Source organism: Bidens hawaiensis, unplaced genomic scaffold (genome assembly GCF_021521415.1).
Source record: "Bidens hawaiensis isolate Kalapana, Puna unplaced genomic scaffold, B.hawaiensis_p1.1 tig00012786_1, whole genome shotgun sequence".
NCBI classification, from domain to species: Eukaryota; Viridiplantae; Streptophyta; class Magnoliopsida; order Asterales; family Asteraceae; genus Bidens; species Bidens hawaiensis.
The window spans coordinates 277,954-300,272 of record NW_027492062.1 but is presented as its reverse complement, the minus strand read 5'-3'; the positions used below and the strand labels follow the sequence as shown (position 1 = coordinate 300,272).

Here is a 22,319-nt window from a genome sequence, read left to right as displayed (position 1 = left end):
AAATAAACAAACCGAACTAATTTTTTTAACATAAATAAACGAACCGAACTTTTTTAACAAAAAAAACACAAACCAAACTATTTTTAACAAAAATAAACGAACCAAACTACTATTTAACAAAAATAAACGAACCGGACCACTTTTTTAACAAAAATAAACGAACCGAACTACCTTTTTAATAAAAATAAATGGACCAAACTACTTTTTTACTAATCTAAACGAACGTAACTACTTCTAAAATAAGTAATATAATCGAACTCCACCTTAGTGCAAGCTACGACGATATTTTTGTTAAAAACAAGTTCGGTTAGCTTATTTTTTGTTTAAAACAAATTTGGTTCATTTATTTTTGTTAAAAAAAATTAGTTTGGTTCATTTTTTGTTGTTAAAAATAAGTTTGGTTCGCGTATTTGTTTTTTTTAAAAGTAGTTCGATACACTTGTTTTTGTTAAAGTGAATTGTTCAGTTCGTTTAATTTAGTTAAAAAAAGTTGTTCGGGTTTATTTATTATTAAAGAAAAGTATTTCGGTATTTTATTTTTGTTAAAAAAGTAGTCCGGTTAGTTTATTTTGTCAAAAAAGTTGTTCGGTTTATTTTTTTTTTTAAAAAGTTGTTCGATTTGTTTATTTTTGTTAAAAAATAATTTTTTTTCATTTCTTTTTTGGTTAAAGAGTAGTTGGATTCGTTTAATTTTGTTAAACGGAATGAAATAAACTGCTTGTAAAAAAAGTGGTTCAGTTCGTTTAGTAAAAAAAGTAGTTTAATTCGTATATTTTTGTTAAAAGATAAGCTTGGTTTGTTTATTTTTGTTAGAAATGTAGTTTGATTCGTTTATTTTTGTTAAAAAAATGCGTTCGGTTCATTTATTTTTGTTAAAAAAGTAGTTCGATTTGTTTATTTTTGTTAAAGGAAATGAACTACTTGTTAAAAAAAGTGATTCGGTTCGTTTAGTTTGATAAAAAAAATTAGTTTTCGTTTTTTTTTGTTTGAAAGTACTTCGTTCGTTAATTTTTGGTGAAAAAGTGGTTCGGTTTATTTACTTTTGTTACAAAAATTAGTCTAGTTCATTTATTTTTGTTAAAAGGGGAAGAGGACTAAACGTGACCAATTATGAAAGTCCAAAGACTCAGAGTGACAATGTATATATATATATATTAAAATTTCAAATCTACCTCTAGAACTAACACAATTAAGTAAAGGCAGGGACTCAAATGGTATGTTTTTGAAACCACGGGGACTCAATCAGTTAAAAAAAAATTTTGGGGACTCATTGTGCCTCCGTCCTAAAACCACAGGGACGCAAACAGTAATTTTCTCTATTATATATGAGATAAATACCAAAGTTAATGCCGCAAGGTTTCTATTGATCTACTTGACGGCAAGTAATTCGTCGAATTAGTTTTTTCTTTTAAATGTGTATTTTTTCTTATTGTTGTTTATATAGTACCGAATGCAATCGATACCTACCAAATTTGCGTCGACACGTCACTGTAATGCTCGGGTTTTACTGTCACCTGCGTTTTACCGATGTAACGCACGTAACCAATACCGAATGATTTCACATCAACTCATTGCCGTAACACTAACAACACTCAGGTTTTATCAACACCCGGATTCTACCAACATAACCGATACCGACCAAATTGCTTCGACTTGCTGCCGTAATAATTGGGTTCAGTAGTTGTTTAAAGGCCCAAAGCATATGCTCTGAAATTGAATAATATCTTGATCGAATATCCCCTCTTTGATCCACTTCACATACATATATATTCATTCACCTTTCAATTCCCAAATTATATCATCATGACAACAACATCATCAATTTCTTTAAACCATTCACTATACTCAATACCATCTTCTTCATCTTTTAATTCTTCAATTGCAGCAACAATTACTTCAAGAATCCCATGCTTCCACTCTTTTCCAGCAAAACCCATTTGCCTCACCTCTCAATCTTTCAACTTCAAGCCAAAAACACGAACACCCATTACTAATTCTTCAATTAAAGACTTGGAATTGACGAAAGAAGATGAATCGGAGAGCCCGCCTTTGCAGGTTGAATCCGAAGTCAATACGAAGCCTAGACGTATTGTTCTCTTTGTTGAGCCATCACCCTTTGCGTGAGTCTCTCAAAATTGTTGTTTAAATTGGATTAATTGATGCATTGGTTATTTGTTTATGATTTTCTTGAAATTTAAGAGCTTGTGTTATGGGTTTAGTGGGATTTTATTATGTGAAGTTAATTGATTAGTAATGAATATAGGATGTGATAAAATTTGGTTTGTGAATTTGTATCTAGAGGTGTTTAGGTTTCGGCTCGACGAGGCTCAAGCTTGGCTCGTTTGACTTACAAGAGCTTGTGAGTCTTTTTCATAAACTCGAGCTTGTCTTGTTTGTTATTTGTTAATTAATTTATATGCATTTTTTATTATTTTGAGAAAGACCTTAAACGAGCCTATGTGTAGTACCTTAAACAAGCCAAAGCTCGAGCTTGGCTTGTTTGTTATTTGCTAATTAATTTATATGCATTTTTTTATTATTTTTATATAATTTTGGGAAAAACCTTAAACGAGCCTGTGTGTAGTACCTTAAACAAGCCAAAGCTCGAGCTTGGCTCATTTGCTATTTGTTAATTAATTTATATGCATTTTTTATTATTTTTATATTATTTTGAGAAAAACCTTAAACGAGCCTGTGTGTGGTGCCTTAAACAAGCCAAAGCTCGAGCTTGGTTCATTTGCTATTTGTTAATTAATTGATATGCATTTTTTATTATTTTTATATTATTTTGAGAAAAACCTTAAACGAGCCTGTGTGTGGTACCTTAAACAAGCCAAAGCTCGAGCTTGGCTCGTTTGTTATTTGCTAATTAGTTTATATGCATTTTTTATTATTTTATATTATTTTGAGAAAAACCTTAAACGAGCCTGTGTGTAGTACCTTAAACAAGCCAAAGTCGAGCTTGGCTCGTTTGTTATTTGTTAATTAATTTATATGCATTTTTTATTATTTTTATATTATTTTGGGAAAAACCTTAAACGAGCCTGTGTGTAGTACCTTAAACAAGCCAAAGCTCGAGCTTGGCTCATTTGCTATTTGTTAATTAATTTATATGCATTTTTTATTATTTTTATGTTATTTTGAGAAAAACCTTAAACAAGCCTGTGTGTGGTACCTTAAACAAGCCAAAGCTCGAGCTTGGCTCATTTGTTAATTAATTTATTGCATTTTTTATTATTTTATATTATTTTGAGAAAAACCTTAAACGAGCCTGTGTGTGGTACCTTAAACAAGCCAAAGCTCGAGCTTGGCTCGTTTGTTATTTGCTAATTAGTTTATATGCATTTTTTATTATTTTATATTATTTTGAGAAAAACCTTAAACGAGCATATGTGTGGTACCTTAAACAAGCCAAAGCTCGAGCTTGGCTCATTTGTTATTTGTTAATTAATTTATTGCATTTTTTATTATTTTATATTATTTTGAGAAAAACCTTAAACGAGCCTGTGTGTGGTACCGTAAACAAGCCAAAGCTCGAGCTTGGCTCGTTTGTTATTTGCTAATTAGTTTATATGCATTTTTTATTATTTTGAGAAAAACCTTAAACGAGCCTATGTGTGGTACCTTAAACAAGCCAAAGCTCGAGCTTGGCTCGTTTGTTATTTGTTAATTAATTTATATGCATTTTTTATTATTTTTATATTATTTTGAGAAAGACCTTAAACGAGGCTGTGTGTAGTACATTAAACAAGCCAAAGCTCGAGCTCGGCCGTGGAGGGTTAAATTAATACATAGTAGTCCAAAATAGTTAAAACTTAAAATACACTAGCTTCTTTAAGGCTCGAGTGCTCGACGAGCCTAAACGATTTTGCTAGACAAGGCTCGAGCTCAGGCTCGATAACTAAAAGAGCTTTATTTGAGGCTTTGGATCATTAAGGCTCAGGTTGTTTTGAGCTTTTTATCAAACCGACCTCGAGTAGTTCGTGAGCGGCTCGGCTCGTTTGCATTCCTATTCAGGTTGCTTGGAGTTCAAGTCGATGATCACTCGTTTTATAGGTTGTGATATAACATAAAGTTTTATTAGTTGTTAAACTGTCTCTTTGATTAGTAGTTTTGAGATAATCAGACAACTTGCTAATTGATTTTACATATAAAAGTTTAGTAATTTGTTACTTGCTAAAGTAACAAAGTGATTCCCTATTTGATGTGATTATGAGTTGGCATATTAGAAATCTTTAATGTAAATTGTTATACATTGTATGGTTTATCGGATGAATTTGCTAGCTCAATAATCTGTTGTTTATGTTTTTCTTCGTTTACTTTGAAATAAAACGATAATTACTAGCTATACGAAACATTTTTTTAATGGCAGTATGTGTCTTCTTTTACAGCCTAAACTTTGGAAGCATAGGCCACAAATTGCCCTTTGATAACTGTCTTTTGTATTTATTCAACTTCAATTTTGCATGTTTGTTTTTATTTTCTCAATCGTCGTCCTGTAATGAAAATAATAAAATGTTGCTGCTCTCGTCACTTATTATAGCATGATAATAATGTTCCACATAAGCATATTTCATTATGTGTAATTCATGGATAATGAACTGATTTTTATCATTTAATTATCGTTATTTTGTAACCAAATTTATGCTGTTGGATTGTTTACAGGTATGTTTCAGGGTACAAGAATCGGTTCCAAAACTTCATTAAATATTTACGTGAAATGGGAGACGAGGTAAGTTTTTAACCATCTGTTTTTTGAGTAAAATATAATGAAATAAACAAATTTTAAGCATCAAGAGTTTCTTTTTCACTTTTGTAGGTGATGGTTGTAACAACTCATGAAGGGGTGCCTCAAGAATTTCACGGAGCAAAATGCATCGGCTCGCTAAGGTTAGTTTCTTTTTAAATTTCACTTCTTTAAATGCCTAAAATGTCCTTCAACATTTTCTTGATATTGTGTTTTGTTTAGTTTCCCTTGCCCGTGGTACCAAAAGGTGCCACTTTCACTTGCATTGAGTCCTAGAATAATCAATGAGGTTAAACAATTTAAGCCTGACATCATCCACGCATCATCTCCGGGTATTATGGTAAATTTATACTTGTATCTTACCATTCCATTAAACATGTATCTTGTGTTATGTTAATAACATTTTTTTGTTGTGAAATATTAGGTTTTTGGTGCACTTGCTATTGCTAAAATGTTATGTGTTCCTATTGTGATGTCATATCATACACACGTGCCCGTGTAAGCAAACTTATAAATAGTGATTTGACTATTAAAGAATACTCGTTTTAGTTATCTGACTCAAGTATATTTCTATTTTTCATGCAGTTACATACCAAGATACACGTTTAGCTGGCTAGTTAAACCTATGTGGTTAGTTATAAGTATGTGATAATCTATCCTTAATGTCAATCCATGTATGAACGGGTCAATTCGGGCCATGTGATATCTCAAACGGATCAAAATTTGATTCATAAAAAATAGATTATCATTGAATTAAAATTATTTTTTTAATCATATTTGGCAAACTAATTGTTCACAAAAATCTAGACTTGGTAAGAGCATTGGGCGACCCGGCCCGTTTTGAGCCGCATAAAATGACTCATTTTGACATGTTACTCGATCCTCCCAGAGTTTCTTCATAGGGCAGCTGATCTCACGTTAGTGCCATCAGCTGCAATTGCAAAGGATCTTCGACAAGCAAGAGTGACAGCTGGTAATTCTTGATTTTCTATTTAATTATACACACACACACACACACACTCACACGAAATGACTGTTTATTGGATTTTCCAAGTTTTTGTAATTGATCTTTCAGTTATATGAACAAATTTTAAAGGGTATTTTTGTCTTTTCAGCTAATAAAATCCGTCTGTGGAACAAGGGGGTTGATTCAGAAAGTTTCCATCCCAGATTCCGCTCTCATGAAATGCGAGTTAGATTAACGTATGAATTTATTACTTTACTTTCTCTAATTAACCAAAATAATCAGTTTTAAAAATAATTTGGTTCTAATAAACAGGAATGGTGAACCCGACCGACGGTTGATAGTGCATGTTGGTCGTATTGGTGTCGAGAAGAGCTTAGATTTCCTTAAAAGGTAATCTTTTATTATATCTTATTATATTGTTTCATAAACATTAACAGACACGACACGAACCTAACACGATATTCGCGGGTTTGGGTTTGGTATAAACGAGTTCGGGGAAGTTTCTTGTTGAACCAGCGAACCATTTAGCTAAATGGGCCATGCTCGTGTCAATCTAGTGATTTGTGAGTTGACCCATTTAACCCATTTATTATAATTTTATATTTTATATTTTATATTTTTAACATGTGTTTTATGTCTTAAATTAATTTGATTGGTTATATTATGCCAAATTTTAAAACTTGATTAAGAAACTGACAAATTCTAACTCTAATATGTATTTGTTTTGTATACATTTATACATTTTGTTGTAAAATTATAACTTTACTAATATGCGAAAAAATATCGGGTTAAACGGGTTGGGCTCGTGTTTACCCACTAGCATTCATGTCGTGTCTGGTTTCGTGTCGGGTTGGATCTGCCAACCCGTGAACACGACCTATTTAGCTCCCCTTTGCATTCTCCATCAAGTGTTAATTGGTTGTCAATTTTCGGTTTTGAATCATGTAGTGTCATGGAAAAGATCCCCGAAGCTAGGATAGCTTTCATTGGCGACGGTCCATACAGGTAACTTTTAAATGACCATTTTACCCTCCGGGCCTGTTTTGCCAGGTTTATTAAATATATATATTTTTTTTTTTTGCAGGGAGGATTTAGAGAAACTATTTGTAGGCCTGCCAGTTGTATTCACAGGAATGCTACAAGGCGAAGAGTTATCACAAGCATACGCGAGTGGTGACGTTTTCGTAATGCCATCAGAATCCGAAACACTCGGGTTTGTAGTATTAGAAGCCATGTCATCCGGCCTGCCTGTAGTAGCTGCCCGAGCCGGCGGCATACCTGATATTATCCCCGCAGAACAAGAGGGCAAAACCGGTTATCTCTACACTCCCGGAGACCTTGATGACTGCTTAAACAAACTGGTCCCGCTCTTACACGATGCCAAGTTACGGGAACATATCGGGCAGGCTGCCCGGGCTGAAATGGAGAAGTTCGATTGGCGGGCAGCCACGAAGGTTATCCGTAACCAACAGTATAACGCGGCTATATGGTTTTGGAGGAAGAAAAGAGCACAGTTACTGAAACCATTGCAATGGATGGTGAAACTGTTAACTCCAACACATAGGAAGTTGGTGGCAAGTGATTTGTGATTTAATGATGTAGTTAACTGTTAATGATTGCATTAAATTATTAATTATTATATATTTGTATGATGGCCCGACCCAGACGGGCCCGGCCCGGCCCATTGGGTATGTTGGGATAATATACTTAATGGATTATATCATAAGATAATGATCAATAGATGTGTGACAACTAATAACAAAGTATTCAACTATTTATAGCCAACATAATTTCATTTAATATTGTAACAAAAATACATGAATGTTTATTGTAAATTTACTTGAGCAAATTATTTATTTGCTCAAGAAACAAATATATATTCTAAACTCCCAAATCATGCTCATTATTTCATTCTCTTTTAACATTTTGGAAGATCTTTAGGGGGTGGCAATATCGACTCGTTCGGCCCGTTTCCATTGTCGACTAAAAATGCCATTTTTAGCCCCCAAGTTGTATGCACTTCGAGATGGCAATGCATAAACCAAACACCTGTAATCAAGGGTAATTAGTCGTTTTACATAATAACTATAAAAAACTTCAATAATTTTAGTGTTGAAATTTAGATATTGTACCGGGATTATCAGCTCTGAATCGAATAGCTACCCAACCACCCGAAGGTACCCCTATAGTATTCCTTTCCACCGGGTCTACCAAGTTAAAGTTTTTCGGATCCACTTTCGGGTTATAATTGCCTAACCCCTTACCTATTGCGAAGAAATTAAACCCATGCAAATGAATCGGGTGGTTTTCGGGAGCAATAATACTTGTATCTTGTAACACTAGTTGAACCGTCGAGTTGTATTTTAGCTGATAAACCTTAGTTCCGGTGCTTGTAGCCAAATTGGCGGTCGGGGACCCGGTATAGTTAAAAGAAACGGGCGGGTTACCCGGGAAATCCGTAGTGAAAACCCCATTTTTCTTGAAGTAATGTGCTTGTAAAAGAGCTGTGGTGGGCATAACAAATGTAACATTGTTAATACCGGCTACAACCCGAGACCCGTTGCCCTCTTTACAACTCGGGCACTTGTTAATCCCGAGCCCGACCGTGAAATACAAAGAATGGTCGATTTTCAACGGGACATTGGCAGGGTACTTTTTAGAGTTCAAGCTCCGAAGAGAGTCGATGAATTTGTTAGCAGTGGCTGTGGAGTTTTGTGGCGGCGGGATGGTTAGGGTGGTGGTAGTGGTGCTTAGGGTGCCGGTGTAGTGGAGGGTGGCGGGTGGCGGTTTTGTTGTCTACCGCGATCGGTGCGTCCATGAAAGGCGAGGCAGCCATCATGAACTTGCCTGAGGTTTTGGTGGCGGTGATGACGACGTTGGTGGTTTGGCCCGGTGCTATGATGATGGTGTCGATGGTGAATGGTTTTACGTAGGTAGCGTCGACTTCGACCACCATCAGTTTGTGACCGGCGATTTTGAAGAAGAGTTCTTCGTTGAGTGCAGCGTTGATTATCCGTAGCATGTATGATTTACCATTTTCTACACTTAGTTGAAATCCTCCTGCATGCATATTGCATAGCAGATTAAATTTATTTAGCAAGACGCTAGAAACCAAACAAAAGACATACGGTGAAATATTAGTTAGTATTTATTACTTAGTTATTGAATATACCTTGTGATTGACAACTAGTGATGGGTCCCGGATGACCATTTATAGTATGTGCATCGGATACATTCGGGGCTAAACCCGATTTCAACGCTTCGTTAATGACTTTCTCGGTGTCCGATTTCCACCATTCCCCTGTCATAAACATGTATTAAATTTAGCGTTTAGGGTTATAAGTGAATAAAGTCGTCTGATTTGTAATGTTTTTAATGACGGGATTTTGGTGTGTATAACGCACCTAATATGACGACTTGTTCAACATCCGGTTTTGGGAAAGGATACGGGACTCCAAGTTTAGGTAAGATTACGAGTGCGCCATGAACGGTTGCCCGAAGCCATAGGACATGGGCGTGCCAGAAGAGAGTGCCCCGTTGGCCAGTGATGGTGAAGTTATAGACGTAGTTATGTCCTGGCTGGATCGGGCATTGTGTTATGTATGCGGGCCCGTCTGCCCATCCGGTTCTTAGTTGACGTATTCCATGCCTACCAAACACACGCAAACCTTTATGGTTAGTCGTAAACAAATTTAGAATCAATCATTTTATGTATTGGTTATTAAACTGGTCTTCTTATTGTACCACTATATTATATATAAGTACTAAGTAATAAATAATATAAAACAAAATATGAAACTATTTTATATTTACGTATGAATTTACAGCGTTCACAAAATATGAAGTCCGAAGTAATGAATAAGTAATTAGATTTTATTTAAAAAAAAAAAGGAAATTTAACATTTTCTGAAATTATGGCCGGACTACCGATGTGGTTCTTCAATTCAATAGTTGGTGTAATGACCGGCGGACCCAAATGAATTCGACTAAGAGTACATAATCGATGCGTGGTTGATTTCTGGTCTAACAGACCGCTCCAGTCCTGTTCTGAAAACATGTTAAAAACAAAAATCTTACCAATGGATCGAAACATTATATTTGACTTTGTTGACGACTCTTATGAGCACCGTGTCGCCTTCACGAGCATGAAGCGTCGGACCTGGGAACTGACCGTTAACCGTCACTATAGGCTTCGACGAGCACAATCTATTCTCTTGTTTCATTACAACCTATATCATAACATACCAAATTTGGGTTGCATGCATGTTAACATATATACATGTAACATATGATTCTTTCTAAAAATAACAAAAACTTATAATAAGTTTTAAGAACTACACAAACATTAAGAAAAGTATACTAACATTAAAGTTATAGCGACGAACGCTTCCATCAACCAATAGTGGCAAGAACACGAACCCGACCATCATTAAAACTCGAACATAACCGCCATTAAAGGCCAAACAAGTCGCCATTGATGCTGATTGTTGAGTTGCGTTTAGTTGGTGTGAGTGATTGAATGAAGAAGATGTGGGATATGTGATTGGCCAACACAAGGTTATATACAAGTCGTCATAATGAGTCAATTGTGATGGTTGTCATGTCGTTTTATCGTTGCTAATTAATTAGGTGTGTGCCACCGGACGCTTTCTTTCTTTAAAATAAAGCAAAAGACTGGTTAGAGTAAGTTTTAAATGTGTGTTTGTTTCATTCATTCCTTACATTTTACATAATCATCATAATTTTTTATTAATTTATTATTTTGGTTGCTAATTTTAATTAATTTCTCAAACATAATAATATTAAATGGATTGATTTTAGAATTATTAGATTTTATATCACAACTAAAAGTCATTGGTCGATACTAATCTCAACTGAGTTTATTCTTACTGGTGGTCCCGAAGTTTAAAAAATCTACTCTCGTTGGTCCTCTGCTAAAAAAGACTTTAACGGCATTAAGTTTTTTCCGAACTTCAAACGCTTTAGGGTTTTTTACCGGAAGAAGGATACGAATCGATTGATGTAAAAATTAGCTCCGAAACAGTGATCCAAACGACGAAACAATGCTTCAATTCGGATGTTTGAACATTCAATTAACACAAAATCAAACCGTTTGGATCCCCGTTTCGAGCTAAGTTTTATGTAATTTGGCTCATATTCTCTTTCCAATCAAAAGTCTTAATACGTCAATTTGAAATTTGAAAAAAACTTAAAATCGTTAAGTTCTTTTTGACTGAGGACCTAGGGGATTATATTTTTTAACATTTGGGATCACCATTGAAAATAAACTCAGTTGAGATTATTATCGATCAAAGACATTTAGTTGAGATTATTAAAATCCAATAAGCTTGATTTATATTGGTCTAAGTGTTTAACATGCTTGTTAATATAAACAAAATAAATCAAGGAAAGTTATGTATTAACGAAAATAAAACTTGACGTGCTGAGTTTTACTCAATTGTATTAATGATAATGAAGTATTTCATTATATAAAGCTTTTTTTAATGTAATATAACAAAATTAAGAAAACCAACTTCCATGAAGGATTGACGTACATCCTTAATATTATATTTGAAATGCAATTTTTTGGATAACTTAAAGTGAGAAGTATTCATTTTTTTAATACAATAAATATAGTAGTTTAAATACACAGTTTTAGTTGAATAAATGTACTCACAATGGAATTTAGGGATGTTTATGGTTCGGTTTAAAATATAAAACCGTCTAAATCGATGATGTTCGGTTTAATTGTACATATATTAACGTGTTAACATAATCGTTTTAATCGTTTAGTTTAGGAACTTTGGTACTTTATACGTGTTTATTGTGTTTCACATGCTTGTTAATATAAACAAAATAAATCAAGGAAAGTTATGTATTAACGAAAATAAAACTTGACGTGCTGAGTTTTACTCAATTGTATTAATGATAATGAAGTATTTCATTATATAAAGCTTTTTTTAATGTAATATAACAAAATTAAGAAAACCAACTTCCATGAAGGATTGACGTACATCCTTAATATTATATTTGAAATGCAATTTTTTGGATAACTTAAAGTGAGAAGTATTCATTTTTTTAATACAATAAATATAGTAGTTTAAATACACAGTTTTAAGTGAATAAATGTACTCACAATGGACAATGGAATTTAGGGATGTTTATGGTTTGGTTAAAAATATAAAATCGTCTAAATCGATGATGTTCGGTTTAATTGTACATATATTAACGTGTTAACATAATCGTTTTAATCGTTTAGTTTAGGAACTTTGGTACTTCATACGTGTTTATTGTGTTTCAGGTCACAGGTACTTAACGCGCTTACTTTGGACCTGTACGAGCACGGAATGAAGACCCAGGATGTCCAGCACGCGAATCGAGACATTTATATGGACTTGCTGACTAAAGTGACCCATCGCGTAGCGCGATGGGTGTTGAAGGTGGGCATCGCGCTACGCGATGCCCTGTAATTTACACTGCGTTGACTTTTGGTCCATCGCTTAGCGCTACGCGATGGTCCCCAGAATCGTGAAAGTTAGAGTTTTAAGTTTATATTCGTTTTAACGACCTAGACGCCATTATTCACTTTCCAGGCGATTTTCAGAGCAACAAGGAGGGCCACCATCACTTCCAATCATCTCAAGGCATCATACATGTTCTACCACATCATAACCGAAGCCCAAGAGATGCCGAGACGCGGCTAGATCCTTCGAGTCATGCCCGGGATGTAGAGTATTGTATCTTTCAGTTTTTCTCATGTATTAAGAACGAATTATTTGTAACCATCTTTGATTAATCTATGAGTATTGATGTCTAGTATTATTGTGCACTTAGTCAGTTTAGGTTTATTTCGATCAGAACGATTATTGTGCCAGTTGCTATGATAATTGCTTATAGGATTGTTTTGACTAGTTGAATATGATGAAGCATATGTTTGCCCTTAGTTGAGTCACACTGGTAAGGACCGTTTGAGAACCAGTGCCGTGTGTTAGCGAGCGTGAATGCCTAAGGTTTATCTAGTTAGTCAGTCTGTGTTGATCATCAATTGTTAATCTGTTAAGTTGCATGAGATAGCTGTTTGCTTACTAGCTTGAATCCTCGGGTGTGACTTGTCTTTGTTAATTGTTCGAAAGTTGTTTACTTGTTTAATCAATATTAAAACCAAACTGTTTGCTAGTGTGATCAGCACTTCGTTAATTGAATCACTTCATAATGTTAGAAATCATTTTCACTGCACACTGACCACATACTCCTTATGGTTCGACACCCTATTTACCCTAGCTTGCTTAGGTGATTAGGACACTGAATTTTAATTGTTTTTGACTAGATAGCGACAGTCTATCATCAACCGGACAAACAATATTATTAAGTTAAAAAGAATACAAAATGATATTTCTTATATAATATATTGTACGTATGAATTTTGAATTTAAATAACACTAAAAAATAAAAACAAAAAAAACTCTAAGGACATAGTATAAGGGTTTTTCAAAATGCTCGTGGCTCACTAATAAACACGTTTGAAATCGCTTCGTTATAAACATACCAAAATAAGCTGACTAAATTTGTAAATGATACAAGCTCGAGCGACCTGAGCAATTATAGCTTGCTCATTTAACTTAAGCTTAGTTTTAATGTTTATAAGTTAAAATCCAATTCAATTTATACAAAAGGTCCATATAATATGATCTAGAATTCTACTAAAGACCACTCTCAAAGTTTTTACTAACATATTTGAAAAAGAATTAAATTTAATATAAGCGAGTTTATATTAGTTTTTTATAAAGCTCTCAAATACATCAAATTAAACTCATTTAACTTCAAAACCAAGCTTGAGATGAACTTGACTCGGCTTGCTCATTAAACAACCTACTATATGAGTACGTTCCTGCATTTCACATGCAAATGTTTAAAATTTTTCATTTGATGATCTCTCTATAAATGTAAATTACAAAAATTAGGTATCACAATCACATACATCTATATGACACTCGTTTGCATTTGGATTTTGATTGTCGTTTATTAAAATATTGTTTTTATATTATACAAATATATATCAACGGCAGCCACTAGTTAGTTGAATTTGTTATAGCTTATAAGGTTGTTATGATTACAAATAAATTATGATTTTTTTGGTAATTCAAAGCGATATAATAACTTCAATTGGATTTTGAGACCTACTGAAAATAAATGATTATTGCCTTTTATACCATTAGCTTAATAGCTTCTTTTTTTTTCTTTTTTTTAATTGCCCCTACTTGGCTAATCTTTTTAATTCATATATCGTACAAGTTAAACAAATATAGTTAATTAATTAATCTCACACATGTCTGATAGTCTTCTAGATTAAAATTGAAAATACTAATTGACATGGAACCCAATAAAATACATTTAGTTGTCAAATAGGAAAATGTTGAAGTATACTATCAATAATAAATAAATAAGTTTTGATGATCATAACATATAAACATTATATGGTCTCTCTTTAACGCAATATAAATAGTGGGTATTCATATAATTGTATAAAGTTTTTTTAAATGTTCGGCTAAAGTCAGTTAATATTTTTTATGTTATTCTAAAGTTATATAACTTTCATTTACTACATCTTACGATTTTTTTTATAACTGTTTTACCGTTTTATTAAAAAGAAAAAGCAAATGAACATGTATAAATATTAGTTAACTAATTAGTGTTTCCTTTTTCTCACTTTACTTATAAAAACGGTCATTTGGATCCCTAACAGAGTAACAAACCACTGACCTACTCAATCATATTCATTTCATCCACAAAAGGAAACCCACTATAAATGAGATTGTGAAAAAAAAGTCACCCAACCTGAAACATTCTATTTTTTTTGTCATATGTGAGACTTCCTAAACATTCTCATTTTTAAATTGAAGTATCTGGGTGTCACACTTAACCACATAGGCCAATGATCATTGGCTCTTTGATTTAAATAAAGCAATAATGAACCTTGGTTATTATTTAATGAATTTTTTGTACTACGCTATATAATAACTAAAACTCTTTTTCAAGTAACTTAATTTAAAATTTTAAACATTTATAAAAAATCCATTAAGTTAAAGCATCTGGTAAAGTTGGTAAAGTTAAGTGCATTCAGAAATTAAAAAAAATTTCTTTCAATAACTTTATTAAAATACTTTAAAAACTTGATTACTATTAAATAAACTTTTCCCAAGACATTTTGAAAAGTATCACCGATTATATTATGAAGAGTTGGTGTTGCTTGTTAGATTACTAAACTAGTTTTGAATAAACCAGATAAACCTAGTGGAAAACCTGTTAAAAAAGAATGACAAACCATCGATCGACCTTCTCTTATTTTCTCCACCCAATCAGTTAGTTGACTTGTTGAACTATCAAGGTCCAATTTTCGAAATACTGAAAATGTAATGGATGTGAATTAAGGTGTCTATTTTTATGGTTTTATGTATCAATCTTATGAGCTCATCTTCATTTATTTAACCTTACATCAGGAAAACAAACTTTTTACTAATATATGGAAGGAGAGACCATACTAGTATACTACCTATGGGTCTAGATTGATCGACCCATGCTCAATTGCTTGATGTGTCTTGATTTGTTGCATATTGAGTTACATGAGTTTCATTCAATATAAAACCAATGATATGATAATGATAATTTTGTTTGGTGCCACTTAACACATCAAAAGTTGTTAAGTTACTTTGAAACAACCATCATATCCAACTTTATTCCTATCAATGTCAACTAAAACTCTAAAAGTCATGTTGTGCACAAATAACTACTCACATGCTAACTTTCTGTATCGACAATGTACGATCATACAACAAAATTTAATATATCATAATAATCTTACTTGGTAAATCGTATCAATAGCAAGGATATGGGAGGGTCTGAGCTTCTGAGGAGGATAAGATGTAAGCAGCCTTACCTCTACCATGTAGGAATAGGAATAGAAAGACTTTTCCGGTGAGATCCCTGGCTCGATAGCAGTTTTCCATCAAGCCTTGAACATAAGGCACATAACACTCAACCAGTATGCACCCTTGTCTTTCGGCTATCGACGCCATCACGTGATGCCTAATTAACCTCCCGCCACTTTTAACGTTATTTTTGCGAAATTAGTAAAATAACGTCAAAATTAGTGAAATTTCATTTTTGCCTCCCGAAGGCCTACACATATATACATTATATGCACAGCGCAAACAAGGCTGTTTCAAAATTTAATATAGATGCAATATAATTCATGTATATCCTTTTTATTGATATTTGTCGAAGTATGAAATGAATCTGACCCGATCCATGACGATGTTTCCACGGATTTCGAGATGAACGAACCACGACTTGATCTTCTTCTTCGATTGCTTGAGACCTGCAATGGCTTTTCGGGGGTGTGGAGGTGACTGCTAAGAAATCCTGAGGATCTCTTGTTTACAGACACAAAAATAGGGTGGTGGCTCTTATTGAGCATGACCCTCTAACAAGGAGGTGGAGACCTCCTTATATAGAGAGCCTCATGGCCACCATCATGGTACCCTAATGGGCCTAGCCCAGTTAGGGTTACCTCCACAAAACCCACTCAGCCCAATAACATTGTATTAGTCCATATAATAAAATAAGCCAAACATAATAAATTTAGGGTCGTAAAACCGGGTTTAGTACCATACCCCTACAAGCCCCCCAAGTCCAGTGTTGCTCCTAGGCGTGCAAGCGTTTAGGTGGAGCGCTGGACTTTATAAGGTGTGTTAGGACATGAGGCGGTTTTTTTTCCCTTTTCTTCGGCCTTGTCTTTATTGTCTTCGAGTTTTGGGAGGTTTTCTCCATGATGGTGACATGTTGTGATCTTTATGATAATGATGCTGCACTGGCATGAATAAGATATAGCACGCATCATAACAATAGTGGCGCGAGGCCTGATAAAAGATAGAGCGCGCATCTCGCTAATGATGCTTAATAGTTTGCGCCCGAGGCAGCTTACGAGCTATAAGAATAATGAAGCTTGCGCGCGAGGTGACTTACGAGCTATAAAAATAATGAAGCTTGCGCGCGAGGCGACTTACGAGCTATAAAATAATGAAGCTTGCGCGCAATGTCGACTTACGATAGTGGCGCGATGCCTGATAAAAGATAGAGCGCGCACCTCGATAATGATGCTTAATAGTTTGCGCGCGAGGCGACTTACGAGCTATAAAATAATGAAGCTTGCGCGCGAGGCGACTTACGAGCTATAAAATAATGAAGCTTGCGCGCAGTGTCGACTTACGATAGTGGCGCGAGGCCTGATAAAAGATAGAGCGCGCATCTCGATAATGATGCTTAATAGTTTGCGCCCGAGGCAGCTTACGAGCTATAAGAATAATGAAGCTTGCGCGCGAGGTGACTTACGAGCTATAAAATAATGAAGCTTGCGCGCAGTGTCGACTTACGATAGTGGCGCGAGGCCTGATAAAAGATAGAGCGCGCATCTCGATAATGATGCTTAATAGTTTGCGCGCGAGGTAGCTTACGAGCTATAAGAATAATGAAGCTTGCGCGCGAGGCGACTTACGAGCTATAAAATAATGAAGCTTGCGCGCAGTGTCGACTTATGATAGTGGCGCGAGGCCTGATAAAAGATAGAGCGCGCATCTCGATAATGATGCTTAATAGTTTGCGCGCGAGGTAGCTTACGAGCTATAAGAATAATGAAGCTTGCGCGCGAGGCGACTTACGAGCTATAAAAATAATGAAGCTTGCGCATGTTGCGGCTTATGAGCTATAATATGACGATAATGACTGGCCCACAAGGGCCTCTTCTACGCAGGATGACTATCCCAGCTTGTTTTCAAAATAATAATGGAGGCGCAATCGGCCAGATAATAATAATGTCATATGTGCTTGTGCGACTCGTAGCCGAACCTGCAAAAACATATCAAATTAGCGCGTGGCCATTTGGGATATTGTTAGGCTCCCGCCCTAAGATTCGGATGTCTTCCATCGCGATAATGTAGTGGTGGTATACCACGATAGTCCCCTAGTTCATTGCTGCCAAATAAAGTTGTCCTTATCCTGATTTGGGATTAGACTATTCTCATTTGTTGTGTCGCTTGCGCATAGGTTTTGGCTTTGTGTCATGCGCAGATGCGCTTGAGCATAGGCTTTGGCTTTGTGTCATGCGCCACGCGCAGATGTTGCATGCTCGTGCGCGTAGACTGTGTGTCATGCGCAGATGTTTCATGCGCTTGCGCACAGGCTGTGTCATGCGCCATGCGCAGATGTTGCGTGCGCTGATGTGATATGCGTGAGCATGTGATGCGTAAGCATATGTAATATGCGTGAGCATATGTGATGCGTGAGCATAAGTGGTGCATGAGCATGTGATATGCGACTGCGCTCAAGCATCATGGCGGTGCGCATGTAGAATGGCGGAATGGTTGACCCGCGGTGGCGCGCGTGTGACGTGGCTTGGCGCTAGAATGGTTGACCCGCGGGGGCTTGTGTTAATAGGTTTAATGACGGCGTGTTGAGCGGAGCGGAGCCGCGTTCGGTCTTGTATTCGGCGCAAAGCCGTATGGGTTTATGAGGATTCCCAACCTTTAAGTTTGGCGCATGGCCTTATGGGTTTGAGGATTCCCAACCTTTAAGTTTGGCGCGTGGCCTTATGGGTTTATGAGGATTCCCAACCTTTAAGTTTGGCGCGTGGCCTTATGGGTTTATGAGGATTCCCAACCTTTAAGTTTGGCGCGTGGCCTTATGGGTTTATGAGGATTCCCAACCTTTAAGTTTGGCGCATGGCCTTATGGGTTTATGAGGATTCCCAACCTTGAAGTTTGGCGCGTGGCCTTACGGGTTTATGAGGATTCCCAACCTTTAAGTTTGGCGCTTGGCCTTATGGGTTTATGAGGATTCCCAACCTTTAAGTTTGGCGCTTGGCCTTATGGGTTTATGAGGATTCCCGACCTTTAAGTTTGGCGCGTGGCCTTATGGGTTTATGAGGATTCCCAACCTTTAAGCTTGGCGCTTGGCCTTATGGGTTTATGAGGATTCCCAACCTTTAAGCTTGGCGCGTGGCCTTATGGGTTTATGAGGATTTCCAACCTTTAAGCTTGGCGCTTGGCCTTATGGGTTTATGAGGATTCCCAACCTTTAAGTTTGGCGCGTGGCCTTATGGGTTTATGAGGATTCCCAACCTTTAAGCTTGGCGCTTGGCCTTATGGGTTTATGAGGATTCCCAACCTTTAAGTTTGGCGCTTGGCCTTATGGGTTTATGAGGATTCCCAACCTTTAAGTTTAGCGCGTGGCCTTATGGGTTTATGAGGATTCCCAACCTTTAAGTTTGGCGCGTGGCCTTATGGGTTTATGAGGATTCCCAACCTTTAAGTTTGGCGCTTGGCCTTATGGGTTTATGAGGATTCCCAACCTTTAAGTTTGGCGCTTGGCCTTATGTGCGCATGCACGGTGACGGGGTGGTGACTCACGGGCGCGCGTGCATGGCGGAGAGTTGCGCTCACGCATGTCGGCGGAATGGTGACCCGCCGGCGAGCATGCGTGGTGGCAGTCTTCTGCGCAAAACCCACATGGTGGAGGTCTTTTGCGCGAAACCCACATGGTGGTTCCCGTGGTGGCACATGCATGGCTGCGGAGTGAGAATCCGCGAGCGCGCGTGCATGGCGGCGGAAGTCTGGTAATTTTTGGATCTACAATTTGAGAGATCTGTAATTTTAAACCTAAAATCCAGGTCTGTAATCTAGATCTAGATCTGAAGCTCGTAGCGGAGAGAATTTAAAACCATCACAGATCCGGAGGCTTGATCATCCGAATCAGGTAGTTTCTTTTTTGCACAGATCTGGAAGCCTCTTTTAGATCTATGGATCTTTTTGAGCTTTAATAGAACAAGCCTTGAAGCCTTTTTCTGTAAACTTCCAGATCTGGGTTTTTCCTGGGAGAGATCTGACAGCCGAGACGAAAATCGAAGGGTAGTTCGTTGCCGTCCCACGGATGGCGCCAATGTCGAAGCATGAAATGAATCTGACCTGATCCATGACGATGTTTCCACGGATTTCGAGATGAACGAACCACGACTTGATCTTCTTCTTCGATTGCTTGAGACCTGCAATGGCTTTTCGGGGGTGTGGAGGTGACTGCTAAGAAATCCTGAGGATCTCTTGTTTACAGACACAAAAATAGGGTGGTGGCTCTTATTGAGCATGACCCTCTAACAAGGAGGTGGAGACCTCCTTATATAGAGAGCCTCATGGCCACCATCATGGTACCCTAATGGGCCTAGCCCAGTTAGGGTTACCTCCACAAAACCCCCTCAGCCCAATAACATTGTATTAGTCCATATAATAAAATAAGCCAAACATAATAAATTTAGGGTCGTAAAACCGGGTTTAGTACCATACCCCTACAATATTATTTGACTCATACAAACAATAAATTATAACTCATCTATACACATAGAGAGCTTATTTGTTGATGATATTTACTGATGACTATGATCCAACACGTTATGAAATGTGAATGTCTTTAGAATCACTTGATCAATTGTTGTTTGTGGTTACTTTGTAAGTTTAATCATATGAGTGTTGTTTTGCAGCATTTCATCTTATCAAAAGCACAAGTAGTGCCGGCTTCGCTTCTTAGCTACATAAGTTCATCACACCTAGCGGAAAAAGGGGGGGGGGGGGGGGGGGGGACCTTCATGCATTAATTAGAGGGCTCGCTTGCAATTTTGGCTCATATGAAGATCCGCAATTCTCGTCATTATTTTTATCATCTTCTAGTCGTCATTGCCACCACAACACTGCCAGTAATCATTATTGCTTACGACGAAATCTTCTGTCACAACAGCCACCAACTTTACAAATATTTCTTCATATTAAGTCACGTCATTTTATACATATATTACTAAGTCATATTGTTTTTACTTCTTTATGTTACGTTACAACTTCTATTTTTTATCTTTAAGCATGTCAAATAAAAAAAATTCCAAGCATGATTTCCATAGTTTTATTACAAAACACATTAATCCCACGTTAAGAAGCATGCTAGATATTTTTTATTTTTTTATGACTACTAGTAAGAGACTAGACTAGATATAACAAAACACCCAATTACAATTCATCAAATTACAAGTAAATCAAAACGAAAAAAAAACCCAACTTTCTCAGTTCATTTATACAAGTTTGTCCCTATACAACACCGTAATTTTTACGATCCTTCTACACTTGGAAATCGGCATTAATTTATAACCTATAGTTCATGTGCTAAGAACGAATAAAGCAATAATTCAACCAACTACAATTATACATCATTTACTAAGTATTTATAGTCATACAACAACAATGTGATGTGTTTCTAGGAGCCAAGACATCCCAAACGAATGTATTATATCTTAAATAGAACATGTTTTTTTAGACCAATTGAATATTATCAAACAAACTGTGACTAATTGGCCGATTGCAATCGGCAATGTGATTAAAGACACTCATGATTTTGAACTTTCACATTCGTTGCGAAATAGGAATAAACACAAAAGGCAATAACGGTATAACTTAGGAACGCCATTCATTACATTGTCGTATAGCTATTATGAGTCAATGGGTTGTAATTTAGATTATTAAAATATAAATTATTTTATTTTATTCGATCACAGTGGCACCATTTTAATCCCTCATGACAGTAAAAACAATAAATATGAGAGAGAGAGAAAGAGGAGAGTTCATGAGTCATGCATTCTTACAAGCGTGATACATGTGTAGCTGAGAAATGAAGTTTTCGATGAATAGTAAGAATTTAGAGACTGATACGATGTCACTTAATAATTTATTAAAACCACACAAAATTGCTTTTCCACTAGAGTAAGTTTACAATAGGTACTAACGGTGTAACCTATGAGCATCATTCATTACGTTGCCATATAGTGTAAGTTAGGATGCCCCGCTTTATCCAACATACATTTGGCCAATATCGATTCGGTTCTTTACATATCCATAACAATACCGACACCCGATATAACAACTGAATAAGAATACCAACTCTCACATGTCTACAGCCATGAAAAGTCACGATCTTCTTCACACCGCGTCTACCACACGCATCCTTGTATGTCCAACAATCTTGACCCATCACCCAACACAATGTTGATAGTGTTACAAATCCCATAAATTTTAGTTCTGGTATTGTAACAAATATAACGGAAACTAAACGAATTTCCGTAAACTCACAGCTTCAACGCTTGGGGCGACAACGTTCGAATTTTACCAATGCCACTCCATTGGTACACCTCAATTTTTATAGTTTTTCCCTATTGAGCTCTGTTACCGTAATAAAAGTAACCGAAACCGACCAAATTTGTGTTGACTTGCCGCCTCAATGCCCGGGACCGACAACACTTGGTATTACCACCATCCGGATTTACCGACAAAATTAACGTCGAATATTTTATGAATTTATCTTTTGGATTTTAACACTCAAGTTTACCAACAGTGTCTCAATGTCAATACTGTAATAAACGTGACTGAAGAAACACTAATGGACCCCGGGCAGATTACGGATAATCTGGGGGTTAAATAGATGTTTCCCACGAGGGGTTAGATCCGGCAAAGATGGTTCTTCTGA

General features: G+C 36.2%; 1 protein-coding gene and 1 pseudogene across 2 annotated transcripts; one reads left to right on the top strand and one right to left on the bottom strand.

Moving 5' to 3' along the window:
• Nucleotides 1-1,949: 1,949 nt before the first annotated feature.
• On the top strand, nt 1,950-7,344 carry LOC143542187 (sulfoquinovosyl transferase SQD2-like). The gene is made up of 11 exons (XM_077034834.1): nt 1,950-2,120; nt 4,666-4,732; nt 4,820-4,890; nt 4,970-5,087; nt 5,172-5,245; nt 5,333-5,388; nt 5,637-5,720; nt 5,863-5,950; nt 6,027-6,104; nt 6,663-6,719; nt 6,799-7,344. The coding sequence occupies exons 2-11, from the start codon at nt 4,721-4,723 to the stop codon at nt 7,301-7,303; spliced, it is 1,143 nt and encodes a 380-aa protein (XP_076890949.1). The 5' UTR covers nt 1,950-2,120; nt 4,666-4,720; the 3' UTR covers nt 7,304-7,344.
• A 270-nt stretch (nt 7,345-7,614) lies between these two features.
• LOC143542203 (laccase-4-like) lies at nt 7,615-10,208 on the bottom strand (annotated as a pseudogene). Its single transcript, XR_013136866.1, has 6 exons — nt 10,079-10,208; nt 9,792-9,943; nt 9,119-9,363; nt 8,887-9,015; nt 7,847-8,774; nt 7,615-7,763 (listed from the first exon to the last, which is right to left on the bottom strand). The product of XR_013136866.1 is annotated as a laccase-4-like (transcript).
• Between the last annotated feature and the right edge of the window lie 12,111 nt (nt 10,209-22,319).

What these genes read in the sequence shown, in the direction of transcription:
- LOC143542187 (XM_077034834.1), top strand. An exon ending in ACCTATGTGGTTAGTTATAA is followed by an intron (nt 5,389 to 5,636) that starts GTATGTGATAAT and finishes CGATCCTCCCAG; the next exon opens with AGTTTCTTCATAGGGCAGCT. An exon ending in ATTGGCGACGGTCCATACAG is followed by an intron (nt 6,720 to 6,798) that starts GTAACTTTTAAA and finishes TTTTTTTTGCAG; the next exon opens with GGAGGATTTAGAGAAACTAT.